We start from the raw sequence: 11,082 nt of genomic DNA, 5'->3' as shown, positions 1-11,082 counted from the left end.
CTCATAACTAAAGGGGAAAGGCCAAAGAGTATCTAAGTATGAACTAATAAAACTGGATCTTCAAATTCATTGACTTAATACTAGTTCCCTACAGGCTGACCAAATCACAAACTTGAGCAAACCACTGACCACAATGCTGCCTCTACTTCAACCTCAGAAAACACTGAGTTACCATTATTACTACCAATGGGTCGATGACTCTACTGGTGGACTTATAGTCCTTGAGGGTATGACCACCACAGTAGCCAGTACTTTGGTACTGGCTAAATACAATTTTTTTTAAATTTAGTAAAGTATCTTTCTCATGTAAATGTCCAATTCCTTGTTTGGCTTTGACTATACTTTTTTTGTCCTTTTTGGTTTATAGCTCTTCATCCTTTTAACATGTCCAATAATCTTTTGATTTTCAATTTTGTGGCCCTCAAGCATAGCTAAAGAGACTGATTCAAATTGTTGAAATTGACATCTTTTACATAAAAATTGGTACTGTTTATGTTCAGTGTTATAACTGGAAACGACACATTTAAGTCTTTCTTATGCAACATCTCTAAGGCAAGACAAAATATACAGGCAAAAAACTCCAAATTTGGTGATAATTCATCTTTATATGATTGATTTACTATCTCTTTAAGTTTATTTAAATCAGATGTTATCATAAATTTATGTACAGAATGACAATGGTAACCATGGTAATTGCAGATTATTTCATTGCTTCTTCTTTTTCATAACTTCAAAATGAAAAGTTATAATGATCTTATCTTACAAACGCTATCTAATAAAAGCATACTGCAAAAGTTCAGGACTTGTAAATTTAGGGATTTTTGCTGATGAAATGTCTTGTACAGGAGCGCGTACTTTTATTCTCCGTAAATGTGTATCTCGCCCATTTTGGTGGTTTGATAAAATAGCTATTTGAATCATAAATGTCCTTATTGGCTTTTCATTGACATCTTTCATTGGTACACACACCCATCCAACTGGTTCAGACATCTCTATCTGTTCAACCTCAACCAGGTCATTGAAATGGGTACCAGCCCTAATTGAGATTCTGAAAAAAATGAACATAATTTTAACATAATTAACAAATTTAATTGGAATTAAAATTGTATACACCATAGACAGCTGCTTTATACTATTTCTGCAATCTTTGCACGGAGAGTTGAAAAATTTATTTGTTAGTTTTAAAAATAATCTACTTTCTATCCATACAGTGAAACTTCTTGAAACGGAAAACAGCCTGTAACTGGTTTGTTGAAAATTAATATAGTCTAGAGTGACTCTCCTTTGACAAGTGAGTTTAAGTATATATCAAAATACATGTTTCTCAGTGATGACATTCTCTTCCTTTAAAAAATTTTACACATACAATTCATGTGTTATCCATCTCAATCTAATGGTTAAATTAAAGTTTACATGAATACCGATTCAATGACTTATGAGGTCGAATTATTCTCTTGCAAGTGAATAATTCATAATCAATGTTTTTTGGCTAATTTTGACAAAATTGAACGTTATTGTTACTAAAAAAGAATTATTCTTTCACTTCTTGTATTACATTACCATGATTACTGATTGAGCAAAAAAAATAAAATTTATTAAGTTTTTGATATATATCTTGTAGCTTTAAACAGGACTTTTCTCAAAATCGTAAAAATTTAAATCGCATTTCAGTTTTAAATGACAAAATCGCAATAATTAATGCATGCAATAATTCCTGAATCTACAGTAATCAAATTTTGCCAACCAACCAAACAATTACAGTGTGTTTTTCCAGCAGGTGACAGTAAACATACATATTTGTTTTGTCAAATGTACACTTATAATTTTCATGGCATTGTTGTGAGACTTTTTTACCTATTTGGGGTATAGCTTTCATCAGCTTTGTAATCTGTGTAGATACATATGTCATGAATGGTAGTTTTCTTTCTGAATTGTATGTTAACTAGGTGTGGCTGAGGACCGTCTGACTGCCAGTAAGTGTCTGGAGAATCCTCCCTCAACTGATCAACTCCAAATCCTACAAACGTGTACATGTAATGATTAAATCATAAAAATACTACAACATCTACAACTGTAACAACATTTGTGTTGGATAACTAAAATGTTATCTATAGAAAAAAAATCATAATCTGCTTTGTAAATGTTCTTTCTCAGACTACACGAAATACGTCGGAACGTCGGACAAATCTGGTGAATAATGGATCGGTCTGGGAGAATTTTGTTGAAATCCGGTCTGAATGCCCGGTGACGGTGTTTTTTTTTAGTGGATTTTTCTAACATTCTAGCAAAATTGCCAAACGATCTCAAATATATTTTCATCTTTATTATTCATCACAGCGATGTTTATTTTGTTCAACCGCTAGCTTTATGCCGAAAATCACTAACCTGAGTAATGTGTAAATCCGGATAAAAACATATCTCACTGTCAAAACAACAATGGCTGCCATCATTGGCACAACAGGAAATGTAAATAAAACAGGATCAGATTCTGGGAATGGATAAGGATATTTCGGGGTTTGCAGATTAAATACAATAAACAAGTGAAACTGCGAGCTACTGCTCACTGATGATTCCCCGCCGCAAGTGGATAATATAAATAGTGTAAAAATATGCAAGTGTTCGTAAACAGGAAGTTGTCAAGTGATCAATCTGAAAACGCATCACACGGTATAGCTGACTTAGATAAACCCTGAAACCAAATTTCAGAAATCCTTGTATTGTAGTTCCTGAGAAAAATGCGACGAAAAATATTCATGGGACGGACGGACGGACTGACTGAAGCACAGACAGAGGTAAAACAGTATACCCCCCTTTTTTAAAGCAGGGGTATAATGAATAAAAATCCAAGCAGATCACAAAATTCAGCTATGAAATATTAACACTAGAATTGTAAACCAAAAGATATATGAAAAATAAAGAAGGAATAGGAAATAATATTTTTACAGAAACTCTATTATTAAATAATGTTTAGTTCACAAACATTGTCAAAATCCAATAAAATGGGACATTACTCTTCACTGAAATGCAAGTAATTGTGCACAACTTTCATAACAATATACATGATATACCCTCTAGTTACATCATTTTTTTTGTGCATTTTTGGGAGGAGTAGAGCACAACAAAGTCATATGTTTGTTGTTTTTTGTCGGATAATTAGATGTAAAACTAGAGGCTCTAAAGAGACTGTGTCGCTCACCTTGGTATATGTTAATTAAACAAAGGAAGCAGACAGTTCATGACAAAATTTTGTTTAGGTGATTGTGATGTGTTTGTACATCTTACTTTACTGAACATTGTTGCTGCTTACAATTATCTCTATCTATAATGAACTTGTCCGTGTAGTTTCAGTGGAAAATGTTAGTAAAAATTTACAAATTTTATGAAAATTGTTAAAAATTGATTATAAAGGACAATAACTTCTTTAATATGGGGCCAATTGACCATTTTGGTCATTTTGTCTTATTTTTTAGTCTTAAATTGCTGTACATTATTGCTGTTTACAGTTTATCTCTATCTATAATAATATTCAAGATTATAACCCAAAACAGTAAAATTTCCTTAAAATTACCAATTTAGGGGCAGCAACCTAACAACAAGTTGTCCGATTCATCTAAAACTTTCAGGGCAGATAGATCTTGACCAGATAAACAATTTTACCCCTTGTCAGATTTGCTCTAAATGCTATGTTTTTAGCCGTAGCGGCCATCTTGGTTGGTTTGCACAGTCATAAAACACAATTTTCAAACTAGATAGCCTAATAATGATTCTGGCTATGTTTGGTAAATTTTGGCCCAGTAGTTTCAGAGGAGACGATTTTTGTATAAGTTAACTAAGATTAACGAAAAATGGTTAAAAATTGACTATAAAGGGCAATAACTCCTAAAGAGGTCAACTGACCATTTTGGTCCTGTTGACTTATTTGTAAATCTTACTTTGCTGAACATTTTTGCTGTTTACAGTTTATCTCTATCCATAATAATATTCAAGATAATATCCAAAAACAGCAAAATTTCCTTAAAATTACCAATTTAGGGGCAGCAACCCAACAACGGGTTGTCCAATTCATCTTAAAATTTCAGGGCAGATAGATCTTGACGAGATAAACAACTTTACCCCTGGTCAGATTTGCTCTAAATGCTTTGGGTTTTGAGTAAAAACCAAAAACTGCATTTAACCTCCATGTTCTATTTTTAGCTGTGGCAGCCATCTTGATTTGATGCTGGGTCACCGGACACTTTTTTTAAACTTAATACCCCAAAGATATTTGCGGCCAAGTTTGGATTAATTTGGCCTGGTAGTTTCAGAGGAGAAGATTTTTGTAAAAGATCATGGAGATTTACGAAAAATGGTTAAAAATTGACTATAAAGGGCAATAACTCCTAAAGGGGTCAACTGACCATTTTGATAATGTTGACTTATTTGTAAATCTTACTTTGCTGAACATTATTGCTGTTTACAGTTTATCTCCATCTATAAAAATATTCAAGATAATAACCAAAAACAGTAAAATTTCCTTAAAATTACCAATTTAGGGGCAGCAACCCAACAACAGGTTGTCTTATTTTTCTGAAATTTCAGGGCAGATAGATGTTGACCTGATGAACAATTTTATCCCAGATTTGCTCTAAATGCTTTGGTTTTTGAGTTATAAGCCAAAACTGCATTTTACCCCTACATTCTATTTTTAGCCATGGCGACCATCTTGGTTGGTTGGCCAGGTCACAAAACACAATTTTTAAACTAGATATAAGTTTGGAATAATTTGGCCCGGTAGTTTCAGAGGAGAAGATTTTGTAAAAGTTAACGACGCTGGACGACGGATGACGACAGACATTAAGGGGCGACAGACGCCAAGTGATCAATAAGTCTGAATCTGCTTTTGACTCATAGAGGTCTAAATATGTAAGTTTTAGGATTTGTCTCCCTTTAATGTCAGTCAGGGGTACTACTTGTACAAGTGTATTTTATTTACTTGAAGAAGTAAAATAAATATACACATATAAGTAAATTTGTAGGATACTTAAACAAGTGAATTTTATTTACTTATATAAGTAAAAAAAATTATTGGCTGAGTTATGTCCCTTCCACATTCAAATTTTTTTACTTGTATAGGTAAAAAAATCATCCTTTCTTCTTTTCTTGAATTCTGAAGATTTCTTTGCTCTAATAGAATTTTCAATTGTGTACCATTTGCAGATGTCTTAACTAACCATTCAAGTGTAATTTCATGGACAATGAAAGTCCCATTTGTCTGTTTTCTTCTTAACACTGCTCATTTACAAGCCCCAAAGGAGCAATTTTTGAAGGCCTTGCGCAAATATACAAGAACTTTGCTCAATCAGTTTCTTTGATGAATTAATGAGATGAAACATTGAACTTTAATGAAAAAAATTGAGCAAACCTGGGAAAAATCATTAAAGGCATGATTTTACATCTGAAAACTTGAGGATTTTTGTGGGATTGTAAGAAAAATTTACTTGTATAAGTAAATTTTTCAGAAAATTAAGGGGAGATTATTCAAACATTATTTATTTACTTATATGTGTATATTTTTTTTCACTTCTTCAAGTAAATAAAATACACTTGTACAAGTAGTACCCCTGACTGAATGTAACACAAAATATGACTTGAATAAGTCCAATATTGTTAAACAATAAATAATTGACCAGAATCAAAAAGTTGCAAATATCGACTCCTGCAAGTCAATAAGTGATCAAAATTGGTTAACTTTAAGACCCACGCATATTTATAAGGAGGTCATGCATCTAAATCAAATAATGACATCATTGAAAGTCAATGCTTTGTCTTCTAAAGAAAAATATGAATGAGAGTCTAAAAAATCGGAGATAATGTTAATTAACCTTACAATGCAACCACCTGGAATCACACTTAATGAGGTAAAACATCTGTGTTTAGTAGGGATGTTCAATTAGATAATTAAATATAGATAGCTCAAGTCCTTTTGAACTCTCATACAGGTTTTTGCTGTCATAGGTGGTGTAGTTTGGCCACAAAGTAACATTAAGTTTTTTCACCAACATGAATAGACCTAAACAAGTCTGTCATTTTCTGACTTAGATAAGTCTAAAATTGAAACTACATTTTTATAATAAAATCATGTTTGGACTTATTTAAGTCAAAAACAAAAATCGACTTGTTTATGTCTGAGCTCTGACGGGTGATGAGAAAAGCTCACTTGGCCCTTTGGGCCAGGTGAGCTAAAAATTGGTCTGGTAAAATTTCATTCGGTCTGGTAAAGCTAGGATGCTTACCAGACCGAATGTCTTGTAAAATAAAAATCATTCGTGTAGTCTGTACTTACTTTTAACATAAAAATGTTAATTTTAATTTATTTATTGGAGTTTAAAACCAATTTCAACACTATTGTGCTATTTTTATGTAGTCAGCTTTTATTGGTAGTTGAATCTTAATTGAGAGAACCATCTATCTGTCTTTTGTAGGAAAACTGACAAGTCTAGTCAATTAAAATTAGAAATGAACCCACCTGCCATCATGGCCAGGGCTAGCTACATATATAGTGAAAAAGTAGCTTACTACTAAGACTGCTCTGTCTTTTATCATGTTTATTTTAATTAAAAAGCAATGTCTACCATATGCTATGTTATAAGTTATATTTCAAACTAATAATTTATTTTGTTTAAAAACTTGAAGAAGATCTTCACGTTTTTTTCACCTGGTTTACATGAAGACAGAGACCATACTGCTTGATTTCCAACTTCTCGTAATTTTCCTTCTTTTTCTTCTTTAAATATATCAAGATCAGGATTAGCTGTAACTTTTGTCGCCATTTCTCACATAATCAGCTGATCAGCAACACAATATTATTTTAACACATCAAAAGTATAATGCTAGACGAAGCTATTTCTTAATAATTTGTAGATCTGAAAAATATCAAAAATGAATTTGAAAACAATTATTCATGGTGTGATAATTTTTTACAATAATAATACATGACCATATCTATGTCCATATCTGTGAATATGTCTTTGACAAGTAGAACATGCTGAAAGTGTAAAAAAAACAACAACATACATGCATGACATAACATACAAGTCCATTTATTATTCATGTTATTTGTTTTTATATCATTTTTTTTAATCTCACTATGAGTGGTGAAATTCAGCATGCTCAGGGCAGTATTTTAGGACCAATTCTGTTTATAAATTTATAAATGATCTTCCTGATGTAGTAGAGGGCATAGAGAAAGTTTTGGCTGATGATTGTAAAGATTATTCTAAAGTCTCGTCAGATTATGAGCGATGTAAGTTACAGGAAAATTTGGACAGATTACATGGATTATAAATGACAATGTGAATGGTCAGATATGTGGAAATTAAAATTTTATGCTGCTAAAAGTATTACATATTAATCCTGACAATGTCCTGCAAAATTGTTATACCATGTTGGATGGATCTTGAATTTTTATTGCATTATACGAAGAAAAGGATATGAGAGTAATTTTCGAGTCTAATTTAAAATTTGAAAAACATATAAGTGATATTTATCATGTTTATAACAAAGCGCAGAGAGTGTTGTCTCTTTAATATTCATCATTCTTTTGATAACATATGGATCAAAATATGTTTCTTACTATTTATAAATCAATAGTGCGTTCGCTGCTAGAATATGCGACATGTGTCTGGTCACTGTATCTTAAAAAAGGCATCCGCAAACTGGAATCTGTACAAAGAAGGGCCACAAAACTGGTAAAAAATATTAGTCATCTTAATTATGAAGACAGGCTACGTTCATTGGGTTTGCCAACCTTGGCATATTGTAGGGATAGGAATGATATGATAAAAGTCTACAAAGCATTGCATGGTATAGATGACATCGACTGGATGAGCCTATTTACTTTAGCACCATCTAATAATACTAGAGGTCACTCATTAAAACTTTTTAAAAAACAGTGTAAGACCACACATAGACTAAATACTTTTTCAATTAGCATGATTAGAGTAGTGAATCAGTGGAATAACCTGTCAGATTTAAAGGTGACTGCAAAGACTCTGAATAATTTTAAGTCTGTTTTAAGTGGCAAATTGGAACCCATATAAATTCAGATGTTCGTGTTAAGTGTTTCAGCTGCACACACCTAAATAAGTGTTTTTTTTAAAAGTTTAATATACATGATATATTGTATATAAATATATTATTATGAGATGAGAAATCATGTACGACAATCAAAGGGGTCAGTAGAAGCCTTTGGCTGATGTAACGACCCGAAGATAAAGGTATAAAGGTATAACTAAACCAGGTGTACAGATGTGAACAAAATTAATGTGAAACCATATAATATAACCATGATAACATGTATTTATCATTAAACTTGTTTGCTGTATATGGCATTTATAGTTTCAAGGTAAAGTATTTCCAATCAGAACCTTTGATCAGAATTCATTCTCAAGTATGTAACGTGACGGTACCCAAATTGCACCTATTTTGACAGTTTTTTCACCTACGTTTTTTTATGATCAGGAAAAAAATGTCCATACTGTGTTTATTTTGTAGCCCTATCCTTCTTTGTCATATAGGTACACCAATTTAATTTTTAGTCCATATTGAGTCATTAAAAAATGGGTTTGAATCAACCTCCAAACTATCCATTATTCTGTAATGAGGAGTACCCAAATTGCATCCATGCTTAAATTTACATCATCAAAAGTCTAATAACCGAGCTTTTGTTTAATTTCTTCAAATATTTTGAACAATTGGATATTTGTCCATGCTTACTATTCATATTTTACGAAATGGATACTTATAATATATTGTATTTGCCAATTTTAAAAAGATGACGTTTTGATGACGTCGCATGGTGACGTTTTCGTACATTTTGTTTTTTTCAGTAAACTGTCCATCTGTTGATAAATACTGTGAACGTTTTATGTATAACTAAATATGTTTACCTATGTTGAAAGACGGGCATAGTATCAAATCATAAAAATACAACTTGTTTAGTCTCTAGGTAATCTTGTAAGATTTTTATTGCTATTTTTTTCTAAATAGGTGCAATGTGGGTACTCGGTGCAATTTGGGTACCCTTACGTTAAATGAATTGTAACATTATAATTTTTTCATTACATTTGAATTTTGATGTGAACGAGCTTTGCAGTAAATATGCATTCCGACTCAAAACAATAGTTTTTTTTAGTGTCAATCACATCTGTTAGGTAGTGTGAACAGGGCCTGTCTTGTTAGAAATATTTGATTACAATTTACAACATGTGTTTCACGCGGAGGTTACCTGCTAAACTTGATATCATTCAGGACTAGTCATGTAGATCTATCTTTCGAATTTTCGGGGGAAATTATAATTATAATAATAGCACTGTAACAGTGTAAACAACAGGATGAATTATAAGTAAGTTCTGAGCAATTAGTTTCCAACGGAGAATCATATAAAATGCATCTACAATACCAGTGATCTATTTGCACAACAACGCACCAAAACGAAGCAATATTACGAAACCTGCTATAGTTTCGGCAGTCAAGATCTGTCAAGCATCTGTGTGATAAATCATAAAAACAGCATTTGTAGCAGTACAATTTAAATAATCAAAACTCGATTTAAATGGGAATTGCATAAGTCAGCTGGTTGTCGCTGTTATGTATACATCTATGCGGACTATCTTTATTCTCATAACAAGGTTACATAAGTTAAGGCAGGCATAACAATTATAAATGAATACATCAAAACAAATATAAGAATTACAAAACAAGTGAAATGATAATCCTGATAAAAGAACTAGATTTAGTTCCATTCTGGCATATCGAACACTTTCTTTCACTTTTGTCAATATGATGCTATCCCCCTTTCCTCTAGTCAAATTCGAGAATAGTATATAAAAAGTATTATTGGAGAAATCCTCCTACATGCAAACTTATCCAGTTGTTATCTTTCAGAAATGTTAAAGAATTGAATAACTTAGGTATACATTTCTAAAATCTGCAGAAAAGCTTAGAATTTAATTGCAGTAAATAATACGTTTACTTTTCTACATTGGGTAGAGGTATAGGGGGAGGGTTGAGATCTCATAAACATGTTTTACCCCGCCGCATGTTTACGCCTGTCCCAAGTCAGGAGCCTCTGGTCTTTGTTATTCTTGTATTATTTTAATTTTTGTTTCTTGTGTACGATTTGGGAATTAGTATGGCGTTCATTATCACAGAACATTTAGTTTCCAACTAGTTTCCCCCGATAGTCCTGAATGATAACAATGTTGAAAAATACGAAAATATGTGACCAAAAACAATAACTTTGAACAAGAAATATTTTTTAATTTATGTTTTGACAAAAATTATTTACATAAATTTATTTTGAAAACATTAACCAGGCATGCGCCGGAAAGTAAACATCAGTACGTTGATGGTTTTCTGTAACAAAAGAAGAAGAAGAAGAAGAAGAAGAAGAAGAAGAAGAAGAAGAAGAAGAAGAAGAAGAAGAAGAAGAAGAAGAAGAAGAAGAAGAAGAAGAAGAAGAAGAAGAAGAAGAAGAAGAAGAAGAAGAAGGAGGAGGAGGAGTTATGTTTTTTATTTATTCTTTTAGATAAGAAGTTTAAGTGTTTAAATGAGCAACAGTATTTATCAAAAGTTTAAAAAAAATATATATATATATTATTCGTTTTAATTCCACAGAAATATAATTTAATCAGAGCTGGCTAAATAGAAAATTTGCTATTTTGCCGGTGCCGATCAAATAGCCACTGCCCCCCCCCCCCAAAAGATCATGAGGGTCACGTGCCGTAGTTTTTCCCGGCAAAAAAAATTATAATAGGAAAACAATCTAATTAAAACTTCAAGTCGATTCCTTCTCGTATTTGAAGTTGTGGTGCTAATACCACTACAGCAGATCAGGTATAGTTTGTCCATCTTTTGTAAGTTGCATTTGAAGCATGGCTTTATATTTAATAATGAAGTTTCGTTGTATATATGTTCCAGACCCGTATGAGTGATTGGACCGTACGTGTACGGTCTGGACCGTATGCTTACTTTTTCAAAATACTCATATACGGTCGGACTAATATAAGAAGTTGGTCAACGGTTTATTAGATACAAATGCAT

General features: G+C 32.1%; 1 protein-coding gene across 1 annotated transcript; it reads right to left on the bottom strand.

Annotated features, from left to right (window-relative positions):
• Positions 1-597: 597 nt before the first annotated feature.
• On the bottom strand, positions 598-9,355 carry LOC134696198 (anaphase-promoting complex subunit 10-like). Its single transcript, XM_063557866.1, has 4 exons — positions 9,266-9,355; positions 6,695-6,902; positions 1,855-2,017; positions 598-1,048 (listed from the first exon to the last, which is right to left on the bottom strand). The coding sequence occupies exons 2-4, from the start codon at positions 6,807-6,809 to the stop codon at positions 769-771; spliced, it is 558 nt and encodes a 185-aa protein (XP_063413936.1). The 5' UTR covers positions 6,810-6,902; positions 9,266-9,355; the 3' UTR covers positions 598-768.
• Between the last annotated feature and the right edge of the window lie 1,727 nt (positions 9,356-11,082).

Source organism: Mytilus trossulus, chromosome 14 (assembly GCF_036588685.1).
Source record: "Mytilus trossulus isolate FHL-02 chromosome 14, PNRI_Mtr1.1.1.hap1, whole genome shotgun sequence".
Lineage (NCBI taxonomy): Eukaryota > Metazoa > Mollusca > Bivalvia > Mytilida > Mytilidae > Mytilus > Mytilus trossulus.
Note: the sequence above shows the minus strand (reverse complement) of the source record. Positions and strands in the feature narration are given on the sequence as shown.

Bases quoted from the DNA above. Each gene is read 5' to 3' on its own strand.
- LOC134696198 (XM_063557866.1), bottom strand. From the start codon at position 6,809: ATGGCGACAAAAGTTACAGCTAATCCTGATCTTGATATATTTAAAGAA. The intron at 2,018-6,694 runs GTGAAAAAAACG...ACACGTTTGTAG, and splicing joins TCTGTCTTCATGTAAACCAG to GATTTGGAGTTGATCAGTTG. The intron at 1,049-1,854 runs GTAAAAAAGTCT...CATTTTTTTCAG, and splicing joins GAAAGCTATACCCCAAATAG to AATCTCAATTAGGGCTGGTA.